This window comes from Vulpes lagopus, chromosome 3 (assembly GCF_018345385.1).
Source record: "Vulpes lagopus strain Blue_001 chromosome 3, ASM1834538v1, whole genome shotgun sequence".
In the NCBI taxonomy this organism is placed as follows: domain Eukaryota; kingdom Metazoa; phylum Chordata; class Mammalia; order Carnivora; family Canidae; genus Vulpes; species Vulpes lagopus.
In genome coordinates this window covers 68,774,904-68,796,772 of record NC_054826.1, presented here as the reverse complement: position 1 = coordinate 68,796,772, position 21,869 = coordinate 68,774,904, and the positions used below count along the sequence as shown (strand labels likewise).

The 21,869-nt window shown below is 41.4% G+C and overlaps 1 protein-coding gene across 1 annotated transcript in view; it reads right to left on the bottom strand.

Moving 5' to 3' along the window:
• Positions 1–12,644, bottom strand: part of DNA2 (DNA replication helicase/nuclease 2) — a 55,727-nt gene extending 43,083 nt beyond the window's left edge. Inside the window, exons 1-5 of the mRNA XM_041749714.1 lie at positions 12,559–12,644; positions 9,942–10,124; positions 8,885–9,068; positions 6,185–6,330; positions 1,324–1,455 (exon numbers count right to left, since the gene is read on the bottom strand). Of these exons, the coding sequence (XP_041605648.1) occupies positions 1,324–1,455; positions 6,185–6,330; positions 8,885–9,068; positions 9,942–10,124; positions 12,559–12,629 (716 nt within the window). The 5' untranslated portion in view covers positions 12,630–12,644. The remainder of the gene's footprint in view (positions 1–1,323; positions 1,456–6,184; positions 6,331–8,884; positions 9,069–9,941; positions 10,125–12,558) is intronic.
• Positions 12,645–21,869: the final 9,225 nt, after the last annotated feature.

Genomic DNA, 21,869 nt, shown 5'->3' with positions numbered 1-21,869 from the left:
GGCAGAGGGAGAAACAGGCTCCATGCCGGGAGCCCAACGTGGGACTCAATCCTGGGACTCCAGGATCATACCTTGGGCCAAAGGCAGGCACTAAACTGCTGAGCCACCCGGGGATTCTCATTTCTGAGACTTTAACGCCAAGAAATAACTGTCCCATATGTCAACCCTTCCACTTGCATGCCCTCATTCCTCCTCCAGCACTCAAGACATAGCTGACCTCCCATCCCTCAGGATGAATTGTCATCTCTATGGAATTCTCCCCATTGGCATATGAACTCACTATATCTCCCATCCTTATTTTTTTTTTAAGATTTTATTTATTTATGAGAGACACACAGAGAGAGAGAAAGAGGCAGAGACACAGGCAGAGGGAGAAGCAGGCTCCATGCAGGGAGCCCGACACGGGACTCAATCTCGGGTCTCCAGGATCATGCCCTGGGCCCCTGAGCCACCCAGGCTGCCTTATCTCCCATCTTTAAAACAACAACAAGCCTCTCTTAGCCCCACATAAGCCTCTGGCTACCAATCCATTCTACATGCCCCTCATAGAACAACCTCTCAGTACAGCTGTCTACCTCTCGGTCTCCAAATCCTCCACTACCATTCTCTCTTGATACCCTTCTTATCACATTTTCTCTCTTGGAATCACTGCTGACTATTCTTTCCCTCACACTCCACATCAAAACCTATCAGTTCCTTTTTTTTTAAGATTATTTATGTATTTATTCATGAGAGACACAGAGAGAGGCAAAGACACAGGCAGAGGGAGAAGGAGGCTCCCTATGGGAAGCCCAACATGGGACTCGATCCCAGAACTCCAGGATCACGCCCTGAGCCAAAGGCAGGCTCAGACACTTAACCGCTGAGCCACCCAGGCATTCCCAAAAGAAATCTTAAAAAACACTGATATACAAAAATCAGAATATTTTAGTATAATGAAAATAGAATTTCTATTCTTTATTTTTTGTTCTAGGAAGACACTCAGGGGGATCCCTGGGTGGCGCAGTGGTTTGGCGCCTGCCTTTGGCCCAGGGCGCGATCCTGGAGACCCGGGATCGAATCCCACGTCAGGCTCCCAGTGCATGGAGCCTGCTTCTCCCTCTGCCTGTGTCTCTGCTTCTCTCTCTCTCTCTCTGTGTGACTATCATAAATAAATAAAGAAAAGAAAATTAAAAAAAAAAAAAAAAAAGAAAGACACTCAGGACTATAAGCCAAAAAAAGCTAATTTTACTAACTCGACCTTTAAAAAACTTTAACTGAACGTACAGAATAAAATCCTGATCTGAACATATGAACACCATATAAACTAAATAAGTTTCTTACAGAGAGAGCTGCATCTTTGGGAAGTCAGTTGAAGTGTATTTATGCATATAATCTCCGGCCCATTTAGAAAATGAAGGAAGATACTCTTCTACTTCTTGTTTTACCTCCTCTTGATTCAAATTTAAGCGATACCTGCCAAAACAAGAGATGAAACAAGAAAGCACAAATATGAAAAAAGTAAATAAGGACCAAAACATCCAAACAAACAAGTTACCCATTAAGTAATCAATGGACGTAAAATATGATGTACACATGGGGCACCTGGCTGGCTCAGTCAGTGGAGCATGCAACTCTTGATCTTGGTGTCATAAGTTTGAGCCCCATTATTGAGGACAGAGTTTACTAAAAAAATAAATAAAATCATTTTTATAAATATGGGGTACACATACAATGGAATATTATTCAGTATTAAAATGGAAGAGAGCACAGCCCTATCAGTTCTCCAAAAGAACTGGTTCAGCAGAGAAGACAAAATTAGCAACTCTAGTTCTGCCAAGATTGTTTCTCCTGAGCACAGTAGCAACCTCAAGCTGAAAGAGAAGCTGAAATTCCTCAGGGGAGCAACTGCTTTTTTTTTTTTTTTTTAAGATTTTATCCATTTATTCATGAGAGACACAGAAAGAGAGAGGGGCAGAGACATAGGCAGAGGGAGAAGCATGCTCCATGCAGGAGGCCTGATGTGGGACTCGATCCCGGGACTCCAGGATCACGCCCTGGGCTGAAGGCAGGTGCCAAACCACTAAGCCACCCAGGCATCCCAAGGGAGCAACTGCTAATACCAGAAAGCCCCAAATGATCACATAGACTACCAGAGGCAAAGCTATCCTTGCAAAAGGCTGCTTGAAATCTGGCTGTTTCCAGTTGATAAAAGAAGATGTAGGTAAGGATGTGAGAAAACAAGGATTCATACATTACAAAAATATAAATTGGGACAATGCCTATCAGAGTAATTTGACAATAATTATCAAAATGTTATTTCTTTTTCTTTTTTTTAAGTTGCATTGATTTAAGTAATCTCTTCACCCAACATAGGGCTCAAACTCACAACCCCAAGATCAAGAGTTGCATGCTTTTCTAACTGAACCAGTCAGGCCACTCTCAAAATTTTATTTATTTATTTTTTTTTTTCACTCTCAAAATTTTAGATGTACCCAAACTGGATCCTGTCCTGGAAGGAAAAAAATGCTATAAAGGACATTATTGGACAAAAATGTGGAGATCAGACAAAAGTATTGTATCAATATTAAATTTCCTAAAGTTGAAACTGTACTGTGGTTACATAAAGAAATTTTATGTAAGAATTCCTATTCTTAGGAAATATGTACATCATGACTTTTACTTCAGGGGCATAAGCCCTGAGCACACCTGGGTCAGCATTAGTGACAATGTGTAATGAGCCCAAAGTCCTTGGCTAGCAGCAGGATGCCACACCATGCACGTAGGCCCCAACATGCCGGGCCCCAGCCACAAGGCTGTGTGGGGAAAAGAAACCTGAAAGCAAGGTGAGCAAGACCAGCTCTACCCACTGCAGTGGAGGCTCCTGAGCCCACAAGGCACACCAGGATGTCCAGGGCCCCGCTCAGCCTGTGTCCAGCCTATGGCCAGTGTCTTCATGGTATATAGCCCATCGTATATACCATGATATATACTATTTAATATTAGAAGAAGAATCTACACACACACACACACTTATTTAACAGGTTAATCCAAGTAAAGAATATATGGATATTGGGCAGCCCGGGTGGCTCAGCGGTTTAGTGCCGCCTTCAGCCCAGGGTCTGATCCTGGAGACCCGGGATCCAGTCCCACGTCAGGCTCCTTGCATAGAGAGCCTGCTTCTCCCTCTGCCTGTGTCTCTGCCTCTCTCTCTCTCTCTCTCTCTCTCTCTCTCTGTGTCTCTCATGAATAAATAAATAAAATCTTTAAAAATATATATAAAGAAAGAAAAAATATATATATAAATATTATCTAAACTAACCTTGCAACTTTTCTCTAAATTTGAAATTATTTCCAAATAAAAAGTTTTTTTAAATATTTTAAGTACATATATTCCCTAGCCCAAAAATTCTAAGTATTTAACCCAGATATACGCCCTAAAGCTATGAAATAAAGGATGTATAAAGGTATTTCTTTTATTTTAAAGACTTATTTACTTATATGAGAAACAGAGGAGAGAGAGGGAGAGATCATGAGCAGAGGTAGGACCACAGGGGGACAGGGAAAGAATCTCAAGCAGACTCCACCCTGAGCATAGAGCCCAACACATGGCTCGATCCCACAACCCCGAGATCGTGACCTGGGCCAAAATCAAGAGCTGGACGCTCAACCAACTGCACCACCCAGATGCCCCTAAAAGTATGTCTTATAGGATTGCTAACAAAAGCAAATATTGAAATACTTAAATAAATAATATGAAATATTTATTTAAGGGGGGGGGATACTTAAATAAATTATAGTACATCCATATAATGAAACATTATGCCATTATTAAAAAATAATGGGATGCCCAGGTGACTCAGCAGTTGAGTGCCTGCCTTCGGCCCAGGGTGTGATCCTGGAATACTGGGATCAAGTCCCACATCAAGCTCCCTGCATGGAGCCTGATTCTCCCTCTGCCTGTGTCTCTGCCTCTCTCTCTCTGTGTCTCTCATAAATAAATAAAATAAAATTTATTTTAAAAAATAATAATAATAAAAAAAATAAATAAAAAAAAAATAAAAAATAATAATAAGACAGCTCAAGGGTGCCTGGATGGCTCAGTCCATTGAGTGTCCAACTCTTGATTTCTGCTCAGGTCATGATCCTGGGAGCTGAGATTGACCCTGCATCAGGCTCAGCACTGGGCTGGGTGTGGAGCCTGCTCAAGTTTCTCTCTCTCCCTTTCTTTCTGTCCTTAACCCCCACCACAAGCTCGCTCTCCAAAAAAAAAAAAAAAAAAAAGAAGAGAGACAGCTCAGTAAGTACAGATACAGAATGTTCACCAAGATTTAATCTTCAAGTGCATAATAACGTGCATAGTATTCTACAATTTACCTAACAAAAAAATATATGTGTATATATACCCACATACACATTGTCACACATAAATGTTTGAAATCTCTAAGAAAGAACATACAAGAAACTGATAACAGGGACGCCTGAGTGGCTCAGCAGTTGAGTGTCTGCCTTTGGCTCAGGGCATGATCCTGGAGTCCCAGGATCAAGTCCCATATTGGGCTCCTTGCATGGCGCCTACTTCTCCTGTCTCTGCCTCTCTCTCTGCCTCTCATGAATAAGTAAATAGAATAAAAAGAAAAGAAAAGAAAAGAAAAGAAAAGAAAAGAAAAGGAAAGGAAAGGAAAGGAAAGGAAAGGAAAGGAAAGGAAAGGAAAGGAAAGGAAAGGAAAGGAAAGGAGGAAGGAAGGAAGGAAGGAAGGAAGGAAGGAAGGAAGGAAGGAAGGAAGAAAGAAAGAAAGAAAGAAAGGAGAAAGAAACTAATAACAGTGGTTGCCTTTGGGGAGAGGAACTAGGTGATGAAGATGTGGGAAGAAAGGACTTACTTCTTAACATATATTCTATACCATATACCATATACAATATGGTATAGACAAATTTATAACCTTTTTAGGAATAATAATTTATTATTTTAAAAAATACTACACAATTGGGTAATCTTTCTACATAACTTCCTCCAATGATCTTGGAGCTGTTCTTCATTGTCATGATCTCCTTAGGTAAATTCTTCCCAGTGTTCTAGTTTTCACAGAGCAGATAGTCTATAACTGGTTATTTAATGTCTTCTGCATTAAATTCTCCCTTTTTAATTTTAGCCAAGTCACAGCAAAACAACATGTAAGAGCCTTTCTTGAGATTATAAAGATACTTAAGGTAGGATCTTTAAGCCTAGACTTTTAAAGGTATTAACAAGAGGGTAGAGCAAAAAAAAGATAAAAACTTGGGACACCTGAGTGGCTTAAGCAGTTAAGCATCTAACTCTTCTTTTGTTTTATTTTTAAAAGATTTTATTTGGGATCCCAGGTGGCTCAGTCACTTAGGCATCTCCCTACATCTACCTCTCTCATAAATAAGTTAATAAAATCTTAAAAAAAAAAAAAAAAAAGATTGTATTCATGTATTTGAGAGTGAGAGTACAAGCATGAGCAAGGGGAGGGGGAAAGGGGGAAAGGGGGAAAGGGAGAAAGAGAGGGAGAAGCAGGCTCCCCACTGAGCAGGGAACCCAATGCAGGGCTCAATCCCAGGACCCTACATCAAGACCTGAGCCAAAAGCAGATGCTTAACAGACTGAACCACACAAGCACCCCTAATAAAAATATTTCTGTGAAAAAAGATGGTCTCCAATAGGAGTCATAACAGAAACAGCAGAATATGCCAACCCCTCTGCATGTAGTCACTCATAAAATGCCAATGATCAGCCATTTGTGGGTTTATGTATATTCTCTCCACTGTCACAAAAAGTCTACAAAATTGATATTATCACCTTTTTCAAAATCTTCAAGTAACCTATTCAACCCCAAAACTGGTAAAGGTAGAATTTTAAACAAGGTCAATCTGACTCCCAAACTCATAGAATTTACAGTGTGTCACATTTCTAGAAGGCAAAACGTATTTCACACTCGCGGAGAGCAGCTGGAGAGTCTACTGTGCACGTGTACAGAATATCCAGCTATTTTTAGCTCAAAAAGTTTCTATTCTGCAATTTTAGAAGCTCTTCACAGAACTGCAGGGGGTACTACAAATCCGGATCTGCATTCTAGTATTACTCTGATTTATATTTAATAGTCCAAAAACCAATACCTTATAGATTCCAGGAAAGAAGTCCTATAATTAAATAGTACCTCCAGTACATCTTGTAATTACTTACATTTCCTTGAGATGCCGTATTTCTTGAACAGTTTGAAAAGCAAATTCTTGTAGTTTTTCTGGGGCAAAGCTATTGCTTATTGCTTTTTGAAATACTTCATGAAGGACCGTACCAATCAGCATTTGGCGTGTGGCTAGATCAGAGCTCTATTCAAAGAAATCACACATTTTATTTCAAACATATTAATAGACATGATCCCATACTTATTACTTATCCTATTAAACCACCACAGGGACACCTGGGTGGCTCAGTAGTTGAATGTCAGTCTTCAGCTCAGGGCATGATCCCAGAATCCCAGGATGGAGTCCTACACCAGGCTCCCTGCATGAAACCTGCTTCTCCCTCTGCCTATGTCTCTGCCTCTCTCTCTCTCTCTGTGTCTCTAATGAGTAAATAAATAAAATCTTTAATTAATAAATAAATAAACAGGGATCCCTGGGTGGCGCAGCGGTTTGGCGCCTGCCTTTGGCCCAGGGCGCGATCCTGGAGACCCGGGATCGAATCCCACGTCGGGCTTCCGGTGCATGGAGCCTGCTTCTCCCTCTGCCTGTGTCTCTGCCTCTCTCTCTCTCTCTCTGTGACTATCATAAATAAATAAAAATTAAAAAAAAAATTTAAAAAAATTTTTAAAAAGTAAAAAATAAATAAATAAACAAACAAAACCACCACAGCTGGCAGCCCGGGTGGCTCAGTGGTTTAGCACTGCCTTCAGCCCAGGGTGTGATCCTGGAGACCCAGGATTGAGTCCCACCTCAGGCTCCCTGCAGGGGAGCCTGCTTCTCCCTCTGTCTGTGTCTCTGCCTCTCTCTCTCTGTGTCTCTCATGAATAAATAAATAAATCTTAAAAAAAATAAAAATAGGGCAGCCCGGGTGGCTCAGTGGTTTAGCGCCTGCCTTTGGCCCAGGGCGTGATCCTAGAGACCCAGAATCGAGTCCCACGTCAGGCTCCCTGCATGGAGCCTGCTTCTCCCTCACCCTGTGTGTCTCTGCCTCTCATTAATAAATAAATAGAATCATAAATAAACAATAAATAAATAAATAATTGACAACTAAGACTACTGGAAAATGTCTATTTAGGTATTTCTCCTTCCTTTATTTTTTTTGCTCAGCTGTATTTTTGGTTTTCTACATACATTTAAATTATATAACCTTAAAAAATATCCTGAAAGGAAGAAACCGTTTAACAAATGAAACCGAGGTTCATCAACAAATGGCACTGAAACAAAGAGGGTGAGTACAAGGCAGAACTAATAGAGACTAAAAGAAACTTAGTGGACATACCAACCAAACATAATACAAAGACCTTGTCTGGGGGCAGGCACCTGGCTGGCTCAGTCAGAGGAGCACACAAATCTTGATCTCAGAGTTGTGGGTTCAAGCCCCACATTGGGGTTAGTGACTAGTTAAAATCTTAAGGGGTCCTTGGGTGGCTCAGTTGGCTAAGCATCTGACTCTTGGTATCTGCTCAGGTCATGATCTCACGGTCATGGGATCAAGCCCCATGATGAGCTTTGTGCTCTCAGTGTGGACTCTCTTCAAATTCTCTCCCTCTCCCTCCCATGCTCTCAGATAAATAAAATCTTTAAAAAATAAAATATATAAAATCTTTTTAAATAAAGAAAGATAAAAAGAAAAGACCTTGTTGGATTCTGATTCTAACAAACCAAGTAAAGATTTTTATTTTAAAGATTTATTCAGGGATCCCTGGGTGGTGCAGCGGTTTGGCGCCTGCCTTTGGCCCAGGGCGCGATCCTGGAGACCCGGGATCGAATCCCACATCGGGCTCCCGGTGCATGGAGCCTGCTTCTCCCTCTGCCTGTTTCTCTGCCTCTCTCTGCCTCTCTCTGTGACTATCATAATTAAATAAAAAAATTAAAAAAAAAAAAAAAAGATTTATTCATTCATGAGAGCCACATAGAAAGATGCAGAAACATAGGCAGAGGGAGAAACCGGCTCCTCGCAGGGAGCCCAATGTGAGAATCGATCCGGACCCCGGGATCATGCCCTGAGCTGAAGACGGACGTTCAACCACTGAGCCACCCAAGCGTCCCAAAGATATTTTTGGGGGACTTTATTATTTGAAAGAGAGAGAACATGTGCACACAAGTGAGTGAGAGAGAGCAAGAGTAGGGGAGAAGGGCAGAGGGAAAGAGAGAGAAGCAGACTCCCCAGAGTGGAGGGCCCAATACAGGGCTCGATCCCAGGACCCCAGGATCATGACCTGAGCTGAAGGCAGATACTTAATCGACTGAGCCACCCAGGAACCTCTAAAAAGATATTTTCAATAAAAGACATTAAAGGGGCACCGGGTGGCACAGTTGGTTAAGTGTCTGATTGTGGATTTCAGCTCAGATCACTCTCTCTGGCCCATGAGATGGAGCTGCCAGTGGCTATGAGCTGAGCACGGAGCCTGCTTGAGATTTTCTCTCTCTCTAAAAATCACAAAAAAATAAAAATAAAAAAGATATTATAGATAAACTAGGCAGTATATTAATTTAAGGGAATTACTGTTAATTGTATTGTGTATGGTAAAGATATGTTTATACTTTTAAAAGATCCTCAGCTTTCATGTACTTGCAAAATAATGTAATGTTTGGGAACAGTAAAATAGCTACACAGCATTTACTTTAAAAAAAAAAAAAAGTGTAAAAGTGCTAACTCTAAAACCCTGTAGAAATATTAGCTGTTAAAATTATTCACCCTAAAAGTTTCACTCAGGACAGCTCTTCTCATACACCGAATACTACTGGCTATGCTTGTGCCAGAAATCAGCATGTCTGGATATAGAATCAAATATCCAAAATCTTCATCTATTATCCAAGTATCAGATAGGCAGTCTCCCTCCAAATGAATGATGTCCCCTGGCTCCACTGGTACAGAGCACCTACAAATAAAGCAAAGTATACATAGTTTAGATTCCTATGTTTAAACATATTAAGTAAGTGTCAAAAAGTAAATGAATATTTTATCAAAGGAATAGTATTTGTAAATTTTTGGGTCTTCAAAAAAATTTAATACCAAGGTGTAGTCTTTTGAATGACTCCTGGTCACTATACTCCTTTCTACCTTTGAAATACACCTGAGAATACTCAGGGGTTTTCCTTAAATATCAAAAAGGAAAACTGCTTGGTATTAGCATCACCTACGTAAAAGCTATCAAATCTTTAATAATGTTAATACATAGCTCCAATTATGGATTAGGTTGTTTCAATAATAATTCTCTCATTGTTAAGACTTGTAGCGTGTCTACAGCTTCTGTAAGTCTTGAGGCATAATGCCAAACCCAATGTGTTAAGAATAAAATCATATTTATAATTTTTATCTAGACAAAGAGTCTAATAGACAAAATTAGACCTCCACTTTCTCTGCATTTCCCTTTCACCTCTCACATACCATACTTTGCTGAGTAGAGAAATCTAGGATTTAAGAATGTTCTCATGTTGTAATTAATTTTGCTATTAGTGAAAACAATTATGAGTTTTAAGCTGCAATCTTAAAATGTATTAGGAAATTTCGGAAGTAGTCATTTAATAAGGCCCTTTGTAGTTAATTTTCAAATGACAATTAAAATCGAGTTTTGGAATAAGGGCCTTGAAATGCTGGGGTAACAAGCACAATTTTTACATGGTATTAGTTCAAGTTCATATCTTCTCCCTTTATTAACAATTAAATTATAGCAACATCCACACAAGTCCATATGAGGAGTTTTAAAATGGTAATCTTAAACCAGATCAGTGCCCAGTCACACAAAAATTACCAGTCATTCCTAAGGATACACAGTTCTTTATATTCTAGTGACTGGGAAGCAGTGATGATTAGGTGCTTTTCATGCTTTCCTTCTTCATTCTGTACAATACTGACTGCTAATACCAGGTACCGATTATCCACTCCTCGGCTCAGAACTGTTTTAGAAAAGGAAGCTTCCGTCTGCTTCTGAAATCTAAAGCATATACAAACAAAACTACTGTAGCATGAAATAAGAAGCCATCCAATTTCCTTTAACAACAAACAAATCTTCTCAATTTTCTAGGTGTGTTTTTTCTAGAAAGCTTATCACAATGACCATCAGCTAAATAGGTAAAAATTAAGACAGTAAAGGCATAGCAGAATTCCTATGATTAAAAACTTCCCAGAAGTAATGCCATTTAAAACATGTTTATGATACGGATTTTTCCAAATACTGTAAGTCCTAGTGAGGAGCTCTGTGGGACATCCATGATCATGAGGATTAAGGATAAATTGCAAAACATAAAATAGCAAATTCCTACCACTGGTGCAAACCTCCCCAAAATCCATGCAAAAGGAAATGTCTTGGACACTATTTTTTTTAGTAAATGAAAGGGCTATTTGTTAGGGAAAAGCATAGTGTGGGTGGTTTGCTGAAGTCCTACTGTGAACCACAGTATTTTATTAAACTTTAAGCCTACTTAGAAATCATCTACTCCAAACTACTATTTAATGAAGAAAATCCTTTTTTTTTTTTTAAAGATTTTATTTATTTATTTATTCACGAGAGACACAGGGAGAGAGGCAGAGACATAGGCAGAGAGAGAAGCAGGCTTCATGCAGGGACTCCAGGATCACACCGTCGGTGGAAGGCAAGTGCTCAACCTCTGAGCCACCCAGGCATCCCAAGAAAACCCTTCTTTAAAATCTCAGTGAAAGGCAGCCCAGGTGGCTCAGTGGTTGAGCGTCTGCCTCTGGCCCAGGGCCTGATCCTGGAGACCCGGGATCGAGTCCCACATCGGGCTCCCGGTGCGTGGAGCCTGCTTCTCCCTCTGCCTGTGTCTCTGCCCCTCTCTGTCTCTCGTGAATAAATAAATAGATAAAAATCTTTATAAAATAAAATCTCAGTGAAAATCAACTAGCCCCTACCACCTAGAGAAAAGCAAGCTTAATAGCTATCACATTAGCTCATTCCTTCATTGAGTAATTCAGAAATTTATTTATAATGGGCAAGTCAACTTCACAATACTTTTACACATTGATCCTAGCTGCCTGAAAACTATGCAGGATACTTTTTTTTTTTTTTTAAGATTTTATTTATTGGGACGCCTGGGTGACTCAGTGGTTTTAGCACCTGCCTTCCGCCCAGGGCATGATCCTGGAATTCCAGGATCAAGTCCTGCATCAGGCTCCCTGCATGGAGCCTGCTTCTCCCTCTGCCTGTGTCTCTGCCCCTCTCTCTCTCTCTCTCTCTCTCATTCTCTCTCTCTCTCTCTCTGTGTCTCTCATGAATAAACCATCTCTTTTTAAAAGAATAAAAAATAAAATAAATTTTAAAAAAAGATTTTATTTATTCATGGGAGACACAGAGAGGCATAGACATAGGCAAAGAGAGAATCCTCGGGAGCCCAATGCAAGACTTGATTCCAGAATCCTACGATCACGACCTGAGCTGAAGGCAGACGCTCAACCAGAGCCACCCTGGTGCCCCTACTATGCAGGATACTCTAATGGCTCTAGAAAATATTAAGTTTCGGGATCCCTGGGTGGCGCAGCGGTTTGGCGCCTGCCTTTGGCCCGGGGCGCGATCCTGGAGACTCGGAATCGAATCCCACGTCAGGCTCCCAGTGCATGGAGCCTGCTTCTCCCTCTGCCTGTGTCTCTGCCTCTCTCTCTCACTGTGTGCCTATCATAAATAAATAAAATAAAATAATTTAAAAAAAAAAAAAAGAAAATATTAAGTTTCTCAATACAATAGTCTTTCCAGTTTGACTACAGTCTTTGTCAGTGACTGTACAACAGAGTCTAAAATCGTTACCTCTCTACACCCAACCCAAGGCTCTGTTACTTGGGGTCGCCTCATTCACCTACTCCAGGAAGCCTCAGGCCATGAATTCCCCAAGGGCAGCCGGGATGCCTTAAGGATCTCGCAAAAGATAATGCTGATCAAAACTCAAAATGCACAGACCCGTCAACAATAATTAGCATCATTATTATTAATTGAAAATAATTCCACATCGTAATTGTGGGTCACGCTGCCCTGACCATTTTAATCCAAGTCAAGAGTAGAGCGTTCTCCTGGGAGAAGTTTCTCCAACTAAATGCTGAGAAAAGTACCTGCAGCGGCAGTCTCCCTTTATGGAGGCATTTAAAGTGCTGGCCCTCCCCGAATTCCGGCAAGTGACACTAAGAGCAAACAATCAACTACTGGGTGAGCAGTCTTCGGGCTCCGGCCCGAGGGTGGCGGCACAGGAACTCCAGCTGCGGAAACCCGTCGCGCGCCCAGGGGTCCCCCCCCGCCCCCGCGCCCCGGCCCCGCTCCGGCTCCCGCTCCCCGGAGGCGCGGTGCAGCCTCTCCCGCTCCCTCCTTTCAAATCTCCCGCCAGGATCCCAGGCCCTCCCTCCCTCCCTCCCTCCGCTCCGCTCACTGCTCCGCCGGCGGCCCAGTCTCTCCCCCGAGACTCTTCTTCAGCAGCCCCAGCTCTTCCAGTTGCGCCATGTCGGGCGCGGAAAATGCAAACCGTGGTCAGGTAAAACCCGGGAAACCAGCGGCTCCAACGAAAAAAAGAAGCGCGCGTCTGTAAGGCGCCGTGCGCATGCGCCCTTCCGCTGTAGTCCCCAGTGACCTGCGCGAAGGGGGCCCCTCCGGGAGGGGTGGGGTTAGCAGCCTTGGCTCCCTTGCCTTAGGGTTAGGAAAGCAGACTCCTCAGAATCTGGCCCACACTAAATGCTCCCGGACTTTCTCTGGACGTGCCAGCCCTTGCTCACACAATCTGAGGACAGAACCAATTGCCCAAACCCAGGCGTCCCTTTTTAGCTTGCAGATTTTTCCATTTTTGGGGAGAGGGAAACAATCTCTCCTCTTTTGTATTTTTTTAAGATTTTATTTTATTTTTTTATTTTTATTTTTTTAATTTATTTTATATATTTTATTTTATTTATTTTATATTTTATATTTTATTTTATTTTTTATATTTTATTTTTTTTATTTTATATTTTATTTTATTTTATTTTACAGAGAGAGAACATAAGCAGGGGGAAGGGCAGAATGAGAGTGAGAGAAGTAGCTAGCTAGGAGGCTGAGCAGAGAGCCCCTGGTGAAGCTCCAAAACCAAAAGTCCACACTGGAGGACTGAGTCATCCTGGAGCCCCTCCTCTTTTTTTTTTTTTCTTTGTTTTAGTGGAAAAACCCACTGAGAAAATAGAAGCTGTCAGGGACTTCCTCATCATGCCACAACTAAATATATAAAAGTACTAATATTTGTACTTGTCTCATAACCTATTTACACTTTTTTCTGCAGTGGCCAAAAGCAGTCCACTGATCAATGAATGAGCAATCCTACTTGTACTCATTCTCAAGGGCATTGCTTCTTCAGCTGTTTCGACGTTCTCTTGTACAGTCAATGTGGCCTTCACTATTGGGTTGCTCCCAGGCTTGTAATATGGCCCAGTATCTCTCACCTTTTTTTTCTTTTTAAAATGTATTTATTCATGAAAAAGAGAGAGGCAGAGACATAGGCATAGGGAGAAACAGGGTCCCTGTAGGGAGCCCCACGCAGAACTCAATCCCAGAACCTCAGGATCAGGCCCTGAGCGGCAGCTGCTCAACCACAAAGCCACCCAGGCATCCCTATCTCCCACCTTCAAAAGATGTTACCTTGCAGGTGCCTGGATGGCTCAGAGGATTAAGCGGTTAAGCCGCTACCTTCCCTCGGGTCATGAACCCAGAGTCCTGGGATAGAGCCCCACCTGGGACTCTTGGCTCAGTAGGAAATCCGCTTCTCCCTCTTCCTCTGTGATCTCTCTCTCCCTCTTCTCTCTCTCAAATAAATAGATAAAATCTTTTTTAAAAAAATACGGGACACCTGGGTGGATCAGCCATTGAGCGTCTGCCTTTGGCTCAGGCATGGTCTTGGGGTCCTGTGTTGGGTTCCCAGCAGGAAGCCTGCTTCTCCCTCTGCCTATGTCTCTGCCTCTCTCTGTGTCTCTCATGAATACATAAATAAAATCTTTAAATAAGTTTAAAAAAAATATGGAATGCCTGGGTGGCTCAGTGGTTGAGCATCTGCCTTGGGCTGGGGGCGTGATCCCAGAGTTTCATGGTCGAGTCCCACCTGGGGCTCCCCGCAGGGAGCCAGCTTCTCCCTCTGCCTGTGTCTCTGCCTTCTCTCTGTCTCTCATGAATAAATAAAATCTTTTAAAAAAAAAGTCACATGCTGCTTGGACTAAGCCAGACAGGTGCCCCATCATCCAATTTTAAAATAATCTTTATTAAAAGCTTTGTTTGGGGGGAATCTCTGGGTGGCTCAGTGGTTTAGTGCCTGCCTTTGGCCCAGGATGTGATCCTGGAGTCCTGGGATCGAGTCCCACATCAGGCTCCCTGCATGGAGCCTGCTTCTCCCTCTGCCTGTGTCTCTGCCTCTCTCTCCTCTGTGTCTTTCATGAATAAATAAAATCTTAAAAAAATAAAAAATAAAGCTTTGTTTGGGGTGTCTGGGTGGCTCATTCGGTTAAGTGTCTGCCTTCAGCTCAGGTCATGATCCCAGGGTCCTGGGCTGGGATGGAATCCCACATAAGGATCCCTGCTCAGCAGGGAATCTGCTCCTCCCTCTCTCTACCTCTCCCTCTGCTTGTTCTCTCTCTCAAATAAAGAAGTCTTTTTTTTTTTTTTTTAAGTAGTCTTTTGGGGTGTGTGGGTGGCTCAGTCGGTTGAATAATCAGCTCTTGATTTGGGGTTAGATCATAATCTCAGGGTCCTGGGATCCAACCTAGGTCAGTCTCCACACTCAGTGGGGAGTCTGCTTGTCTCCCTCTGCCCTCCCTCCTCCAGCTCAGGTGTAGGGGTTCACACTCTCTCTCTAAAATAAATAAATCTAAATAAATAAATAAATAAATAAATAAATAAATAAATAAATAAAATCTTTGGAATGCGTGGGTGGCTCAGTGCTTGTGCTCCTGCCTTCCACCCAGGGCGTGATCCTGGAGTCCTGAGATCGAGTCCCACATCAGGCTCCCTGCGTGAAGCCAGCTTTTCCATCTGCCTGTGTCTCTGCCTCTCTCTCTCTCTCTCTCTCTGTGTGTGTGTCTCTCATGGATAAATAAATAAAAAATCTTTAAAAAAATAAATCTTTAAAAAAACAACAAGACTTTTAAAAAGTTGTGTTTTACATTCATGTTGATTCAATCAAAATTATGAGAAATCTCTTGGGGAAGAAAATGGAAAAGACTTGCCTCTGATAGGGATAGTCTACCTGTGACACCGCACTCAGTTGGTTTTCCTCCAACCTCACAGGCCCTCCTCAGTCTCCGTTACTGTCTCTTCATTTTCTGTCCAATCTCTAAATGTTGAAAGTCCTCAGAGGTCAGTTCCAGACAAATTTCTCCATCTACCAACTCCCTAAGTTATTTCATCTCTTCTCATGGTTTGAGATACTATCTCTCTCTTGCCAATTCTCAAATTCACGTATATAGGCAAGGCTTTTCCTCTGAATTCAAAAATCCAACTACATACTTAATATCTACACTTAGAAATATTTGGGGCGAGGGGAGTCTTTCATTATAACATGGCCAAAATGGAATTTTAAATTTTATCCACAGACCTGCTATTCTTCTCAGTGATAGCACTATTCACTGAGAAGATAAGGCCAGAAACCCAGAAGTTATCCTGATTCCTTTCTATTACTACTCACATCCAATCCATAGGCAGACCTATAGATTCAGCCTTTAAAGTTATCTTAAATCTCTTCATGGGGCACTGGAGTAACTTAGGCAGTTAAGCATCTGCCTTCTACTTGGGTCATGATCCCAGGGTCCTAGGATCAAGCCCCATATTGGGCTCTCTGCTTAGCGAGGAGCCTGCATCTCCCTATCCCTCTGCCTGCCACTCCCCCTGCTTGTGCTCTATGTCAAAAAAATAAATAAAAATTTTTAAAAAGTAAGCATGAAGAGATCTTCATGCTTTTCCATTTCCACAGTCACTACCTAATCATCATCTCTAACATAAAAAGCCACAGCACACTCTTAAATGTGCTTTCACTTTTGTCTCCCTGCAATTAAGTCCCTTTCCCCAATATTTTATCATGAAAACTCTCAAATGTACAGAATTATATAAGAAAGTATATAATGAGGGGCACCTGGGTGGCATAATGGTTGAGTGCCTGCTTTCTGCTCAGGTAGTGATCCTAGAGTTCTGGAATCGAGTCCCACATCAGGCTTCCTGCAGGAAGACTGCTTCTCCCTCTGCCTATGTCTCTGCCTCTCTGTGTCTCTCATGAATAAATAAATAAAATATTTTTTTAAAGTATAAAATGAACTCCCATATAGATATTACCTAGATTTTATAATTAACATTTTGCTATCTTTGATTTATCACATGTGTATCTATCCATACCTCTATATATCCATGAATTCAAGGTGTTTTTTTAAAATGTGATAAATAAATAAATAAATAAATAAATAAATAAAATAAAATGTGTTAACAAATAGCAGGCATCAGTTCATTTCATCCCTAAACACTTTAGCATGAATATCATTATATCATTATGATATAATGATATAGAGTGCAACATTTCTTTACGGTACTTTTAAAATTTAATGTAAATTTTACGTGTAAAAAAAATTTTTTTTTTAAGATTTTCTTTATTCATGAGAGACACACCGAGAAAGGCAGAGACATAGGCAGAAAGAGAAGCAGGTTCTCTGTGAGGAGCCTGATGCTGAACTCGATCCCAGGACCCCTGGATCACAACCTGAGCCAAAGGCAGATGCTCAATCACTAGCTCTACCCAGGTGCCCCTAAAATTTTTTAATTTACAATTAAAAATACACAGCTCTTATGTGTACCATTTATTAAATTTTGACAAACGTGTTTATTTATTTATTAAGATTTTATTTATTTATGCATGAGAGACAGAGAGAGAGAGAGGCAGAGACACAGGCAGAAGGAGAAGCAGGCTCCATGCAGGGAGCCCAACGTGGGACTAGATCCTGGGTCTCCAGGGTCAGGCCCTGGGCCGAAGGCTGCGCCAAACCGCTGAGCCACCCAGGCTGCCCAGACAAACCCCTACTAAGATAAAGAGTGTGTTGTCATCACCCCAGAAAAATTCTCTCATGCCCTAATAGAGAAGCAATAACTAGTCTGTTTTTTTTTTAAGTCGGCTTTTTTATCTTTGTTTTTCACCAGAGATTAGATTTGTCTATTCTAGAACTCCATATAAATGGAATCATATAGTACACACTATTTTGTATCTGACATGCTTGATCATTTCTACACCTTTCAATGCAGTATGTCTGTTCAAATCCTTTGCCCATTTTTTTAAATTGCATTGTTCTTGGGGTGCCTGCCTGGCTCACTCAGTAGGGCACGGGATTCTTGATCTCAGGTTTTAAGTTCAGGTGCTATGTTGGGTGTAGAAATTACTTAAAATCTTCTAAAAAATTAAAATAAAATAAAATAAAATAAAATTGTTCTTTTATTATTGAGTTACAGAGATTCTTTTTTTTTGTTTTTGTTTTTGTTTGTTTTTTTTTGAGATTCTTTTTTTTTTTTTGAGATTCTTTATATAATTCTGGATACAAGACTTTTGTCAGATAAGTTTGCAAGTATTTTCTCCCTTCTGTGGTTTGCTTATTTGTCATCTTTTTTTTCTTAAGATTTTATTTTTAAGTAATCTCTACACCCAACATGGAGCTCGAGCTTACAATACTGAGATCAAGAGTTGCATGCTCTTCTGACTCAGCCAGCCAGGCACCCCATTTACTCATCTTCTTAGTAAGAAGATCTTTAGATATGCAGAGGCTCAAGTCTTTCGTTATGAAGTCTAATTTATCCATGTTTCTTCCATGCTTTTTGCTTCTTGTGACCTAAGAGTCTTTTCCAACCCATAAGTTATGAAGATATTCTGTTTTCTTCTTGAAGCTTGATTGTTCTTTTCTTTCTTTTTCTTTTTTTTTTTTTTTTTAAGATTTTATTCATTTTTGAGAGAGAGAGCAGGAGCAGAGGGGAGCAGCAGAGGGAGAAAGAGAAGCAGACTCCCCACTGAGCAGGGAGCCAGACATAGAGTTCTATCCCAGGACACCGGGATCATGACCTGAACTGAAGGCAGATGCTTACCCAACTGAGCTACCCAGGCGCCTTTCATTGTTCTGTTTTTCATTTAGGTCCACAATCCATCTCAAATGAATTTGTGTGTGTAGTATGAGGTAGAGATTGAATCTTCCCCACCCACTATGTGCATATCCAGTTTTTCCAACAGCACTAGTTAAAAAGACTTTTCTTCCCCATAGGATTGCTTTGGCACCCTTAAATCCAATGACTATATAAGTATAGGTCTGTTTCTCGGCTCTCTGTTCTTTTTTTTTTTTCTTCTTCTTTTTTTTTTCTTCTTCTTTTTTTTTTTTTTCTCTGTTCTTTTGATGTTTGTTGATCTTTATGCCAGATCCTCAATGTCATAATCACTACAGCTTTATAGTAAGTCATATGGTCAGGTAGTGATGTCTTTGTTCGTTTTTAAGATTGCTTTGGGTATTCTAGGTGTTTGAATTTCTGTATAAATTTTAGAATCAGATTGTAGTTTCTACAAAAGAGCCTATGAGAATTATGGTTGAGATTGCATTTGATCTATAAATCAACTTGGAAAAATTTCTTTACACTCTAGAGTCTTCTAATTCATAAACATGTGTTATCTTTCCATTTATACAGATCTTTAATGTCTCTCAGCAATATTTTGTAATTGTCAGTGTAGAGCTCTTGCACACCTTTGACTAAGTTGAAATATTTTACATTTTTGATGCTATTATAGATTTTTTGTGTTCTTTTTTCTCAAAGGTTTTATTCTATTATTTTTAAGATTTTATTTTATGTTTTGAATAATCTCTACACCCAAAATGGGGCTTCAATTTACAACCCCAAGACCAAGAGTCACATGCTCTACTTATTGAGCCAGGCAGGCACCCCCAAAGATTTTTTTAAAAGATTTATTTTATTTTTTAAACATTTATTTATTTAAGATTTATTCATGATAGAGAGAGAGAGAGAGAGGCAGAGACACAGGAGGAGAGAGAAGCAGGTTCTATGCTGGGAGCCTGACACGGGACTTGATCCCGGGACTCCAGGATCGCACCCTGGGCCAAAGGCAGGCGCCAAACCGCTGAGCCATCCAGGGATCCCCTTTATTTATTTTAGAGAGAAAGAGAGCACGAGTGAGAGGGGCAGGGAGAAAGACAGAATCTTCAAGGAGACTCTGAGCTGAGTGTGGAACCCAATGCAGGCTTGATCTCACAATCCTGAGATCACAACCTGAGACAAAACCAAGAGTCAGGGATCCCTGGGTGGCGCAGCGGTTTGGCGCCTGCCTTTGGCCCAGGGCGCGATCCTGGAGACCCGGGGTCGAATCCCACGTCGGGCTCCCGGTGCATGGAGCCTGCTTCTCCCTCTGCCTGTATCTCTGCCTCTCTCTCTCTCTGTGTGACTATCATGAATAAATAAATAAAAAATTTAAAAAAAAAAACAAAAAAAAAAACCCAAGAGTCATACGTTTCATTGACTGTGCCACCCAGGCACCCCTAAAGATTTTATTTTTTTAAGTAATTTCTAGACCCAGTGCACCAGGTGACTCAGTCACTTAAGTGTCTGCCTTCCACTCAGGTCATGACCCCAGGGTCCTGAGATCAAGCCCCACATCAAGCTCCCTGCTCAGTAGAGAGTCTGCTTCTCCTTCTCCATTCTCCTTCTGGTCCTCATGTTTATGCTCTCTCTGTCAAATAAATAAATAAAATCTTTAAAAAAAAAGTAATCTCTATACCCAGTGTGGGGCTCAAACGCACAACCCAGAGATCAAGACTTTCATGGTACACTAACTGAGCCAGCCAGGCACTCCTGAATTTTTTTTTTTTGTAAATCCTATTCCCAACACAGGACTTGAACTCACCACCCTGAGATCAAGAGTTGCATGCTTGGGATCCCTGGGTGGCTCAGTGGTTTAGAGCCTGCCTTTGGCCCAGGGCGTGATCCTGGAGTCCCAGGATCAAGTCCCACGCCCGGCTCCCTGCATGGAGCCTGTTTCTCCCTCCGCCTGTGTCTCTGCCTCTCTGTGTCTCTTGTGAATAAATAAATAAAATCTTAAAAAAAAAAATTAGTATCATACCACTTAAAAAAAAAAAAAAGAGTTGCATGCTTTACAAAATGAGCCAGCCAAGTACCTATAAATGAAATTGCTCTTAAATTGTTTTCCAGAGTTACTTGGTTGGCTCAGTTAGTAGAGCATGCAACTCGATCTCAGGATGGTGAGTTCAAGTCCCGGGTGTAGAGATTACTTAAAAGTAAAATCTCATAAAAGTGCATTAAAGTATTTAGGGGCACCTGACTAGCTTAGTTGGTGGAGTACGTGACTCTTGATCTTGTGGTTCTGAGTTCAAGCCCTACATTGGGTGTAGAGATTACTTAAAAATAAATCTCTTAGGGGCGCCTGGGTGGCTCCGTTAAGCATCTGCCTTCAGTTCAGGTCATGATCGCAGAGTCTAGGATGGAGCCCTGAGTCAGGATTCCTGCTTGGTGGGGAGTCTGCTTCTCTCTCTCTTTCCCTCTGCCCCTCTCCACCACTTGTTCTCTCACTTTCTCAAATAAATAAATAAAATCTGAAAAAAGTAAAATATTTTTGGGGGGGGGGCAAATAAAAATTAAGTAAAAATTTTAAATTATATATTTGAACAGCCCGGGTGGCTCAGCAGTTTAGCGCCTGCCTTTGACCCAGGGCGTGATCCTGGAGACCCTGGATCGAGTCCCACATTGGGCTCCTTGCATGGAGCCTGCTTCTCCCTCTGCCTGTGTCTCTGCCTCTCTCTCTCATGAATAAATAAATAAAATCTTAAAAAAAATAATTATATATTTACCTTATATCCTAAGATATAAATTCACTTACAATTTCTAATACTTGTGTTATAGGTCTATTAAGAATTTCTAGGGATCCCTGGGTGGCGCAGCGGTTTGGCGCCTGCCTTTGGCCCAGGGCGCAATCCTGGAGACCCGGGATCGAATCCCACGTCAGGCTCCCAGTGCATGGAGCCTGCTTCTCCCTCTGCCTGTGTCTCTGCTTCTCTCTCTCTCTCTCTGTGTGACTATCATAAATAAATTAAATAAAAAAAAAAAAAAAAGAATTTCTAGGGCAGCCTGGGTGGCTCAGCAGTTTGGCGCCTGCCTTCGGCCCAGGGCGTGATCCTGGAGACCCGGGATCAAGTCCCACGTCAGGCTCCCTGCATGGAGCCTGCTTCTCCCTCTGCCTCTGTCTCTCATGAGTAAATAAATAAAATCTTAAAAAAAAAAAAATCTATGTAAACATGTAATCTGCAAATAGAGGGAATTTTGCTTCTTCCTTTCTGATCTTTATGCTTTTTATTTATTTTTCTTACCTATGTTCACTGGTTAAATAGAAGTCGTGACACTTGACATCCTTACCTTCTACCTGGTATTAGGGGGAAAGCATTCAGTATTTCACCAGCTAGTATGGGGCTAGCTGTTGGTTTTTCATGGCTGTTATGGCTATCTAAGACTATATAAAAGCAGAAACAAATCTCCCAAACTTTTTTTTTAAAGATCTTATCTATTATTCATGAGACACACAGAGAGGCAGAGACATAGGCAGGGGGAGAAGCAGGCTCCCTGTGGGGAGCCGGACAAGGGACTTGATTTCAGGACCCAGGATCACGACCCGAGGCAAAGGCAGATGCTCAACCACTGAGCCAC